The sequence below is a fragment of the Tupaia chinensis genome, unplaced genomic scaffold (genome assembly GCF_000334495.1).
Source record: "Tupaia chinensis unplaced genomic scaffold, TupChi_1.0 Scaffold000527_1, whole genome shotgun sequence".
Lineage (NCBI taxonomy): Eukaryota > Metazoa > Chordata > Mammalia > Scandentia > Tupaiidae > Tupaia > Tupaia belangeri.
The window spans coordinates 4,715,917-4,718,131 of record NW_006160040.1 but is presented as its reverse complement, the minus strand read 5'-3'; the positions used below and the strand labels follow the sequence as shown (position 1 = coordinate 4,718,131).

The 2,215-nt window shown below is 41.0% G+C and overlaps 1 protein-coding gene across 1 annotated transcript in view; it reads right to left on the bottom strand.

The window, feature by feature from the left end:
* The window catches only part of CCDC162P (coiled-coil domain containing 162), a 185,821-nt gene extending 184,185 nt beyond the window's left edge, over nt 1-1,636 (bottom strand). The window contains exon 1 of the mRNA XM_027775129.1: nt 1,500-1,636. Coding sequence (XP_027630930.1) covers nt 1,500-1,636 — 137 coding nt within the window. The remainder of the gene's footprint in view (nt 1-1,499) is intronic.
* Between the last annotated feature and the right edge of the window lie 579 nt (nt 1,637-2,215).

Here is a 2,215-nt window from a genome sequence, read left to right as displayed (position 1 = left end):
GGGGGGGGCGGAAGCCATTGAGGGCAATCATGAATGTCAGGGACAATGGAGGAGGAAGATGGGACATGGCAGAGGGTGGGGATGGGGAACCTAGGATGGCAAAACAAAAGGCAAGGTATGCAGGACACAAAAATTGGGAAATCATTTGCTGAGAACATATATGTTGATGTGCTTGATTGAGCCAATGCACAGTGTATTTTGGATGGAAAATTCATATGTGTGTTGTGATGAGAAAAAATTTATAATAAAAAACAAAGTATAAAAAAAAAAAAAGGAGGGAGAAGAGGATAAAGACAGCAGTGAACAATAGAGAGGCAGGATGTTAATGAGAAATAGATATGGTTTATTACCTGTTGATGATGACATGTATAGTATTCTCAACTGAACCGGTCTGGAAAGTATTTCATGATGGGTGAAGTCTTTTTAATAAGCAAAATGAGAAATAGTGATTGACTGTTTAAAAAATTATAATAATAATTATTGGGAAAAGCATGGAAAAGATATTGAATGATAAAGCGGGGAGATTGATATCTCTGTATTGACTGACATGCATGGCATTCCCTCTTGAAAAAGCAATGGAAGTCAATGTAAAGTTATATGTAATCTAGTGTAATAGAAAGAAGATTATGATGATAATAAAATTAAAAAAAGAAATAAAAAAAAAAAAAAAAAAAAAAAAAAGAAATAAACTTAAAGGGGGAGGGGGCAGTAGATGGCGTAAAGGTTAAGGTGCTGAATCTCACATGACCAACCATGTGGTTTGAGTCCTGGGCCTGGCAGCCTGAGAATCACACCAGACATGTATGCATTGTGGCGTCCAAATCCCAAGAAGATAGGGCCAGCAGGTGGCATGGTGGTTACAGCCCTAGACTCCCAGATGGGCGACTGCAGTTCAAGTCTTGGACCTGGCAGCTTGAAAATCATGCTGGGTGCATGTGCATGCATGCTGTAAGTCCCAGGAGAAGAATGGAGAAGGAATTGCAGCATAGCCAACGCTCCAGGGGGTGACTTTTCAGTTTTCCTCTCACAGTTTCTCTCCAGCAAGTGTACGCATACTATAGCAAAAACTTAAGAAAAAAAAAAAAAGTTTCTGAAAGGGAATGGCGGAAAAGGGAATGGGTAGTCATACCTGCTTGGGGAGGGGGCATGATTTCTCCCTTTCTCTCTCTTTCTGGCTGTCTCTCCCTGGCAAGCGTATGGACCCTATAGCAACAGCAAAAACAAGTACAAAAGAAGATAGCATTTGAGAATGTGTGAGAGCACTTTCCTACTTTCATTATTGCCTGGATCTGCCTTAGCAGTTCTAGAACACAGGGAAAACTTAGGGGCAGCAGTCTGGTTAGGAAGAGGTATTTTAAACTCCCATAGTGTATCATTTACCTGAGTTTGTGACATTGGCAATTGTCCATGGAAGAAGAAGAAGAGGGCTGATGGAGATTACAGAGTAAGAACGGGGAGGAAGCTCCAGAGGGCCACACCTCCCTGCTGCCACTATTTACCTATAAGCTCCACGAGCTGTGGCCTGAAGACTCCCCTGGTCTTCTACCTCAGACTTCAGTTCTGTCAACCGCACAGCCAGTTCCTTCTCCAACAGCTGGATCCTTTCTGTGGAAGTGAACTTATACATTTCATCCATGGTTTGCATCTGCTCCTTTTCCCTGAAAAATAAGGACCACAAGGCTTATGGCTGACTCCCTCGCTCTCCTTTATCCAAAGGGTGTGATTTTATCCAACTTGGTCCAAGAAATCATGTCAAGTTTGTGGAAATGTATGCTTTTGCAATTTGAATAAACAGGCAGATTAAATTGCTATCATTTATCATTTAATTACCACTTAATATAACTAGTAGAGAAAAGGTAGGTTAGAATCTCCATTGACTATGACTTTGTTCAGCCCAATTCACCTTCCAAGATGTCTGTTCCAGCTTTAATGTGGGGGTTTATTAGATGAGAATGCATCCCTCCACCCCATTTATAGTCTTCACAAAGGCTTGCAGGGGAAAAATACTAAATGGTGTGAATGGCAGTTATTCTAACTTCTAGTCTCACCTCAACTAGAACAAACAATGGGTGTGTACAAGATCTCTCTACATACTTAGAGGATTTCTCTGTAAGCCTTTTGGAAGTTACAAGTTTCTGGCTTGGGAAGATATAGCAAGGGTGGAGAACTATCTAACATGATGATCCATGCACATTTGGGTTTGGAAGAAAATTAT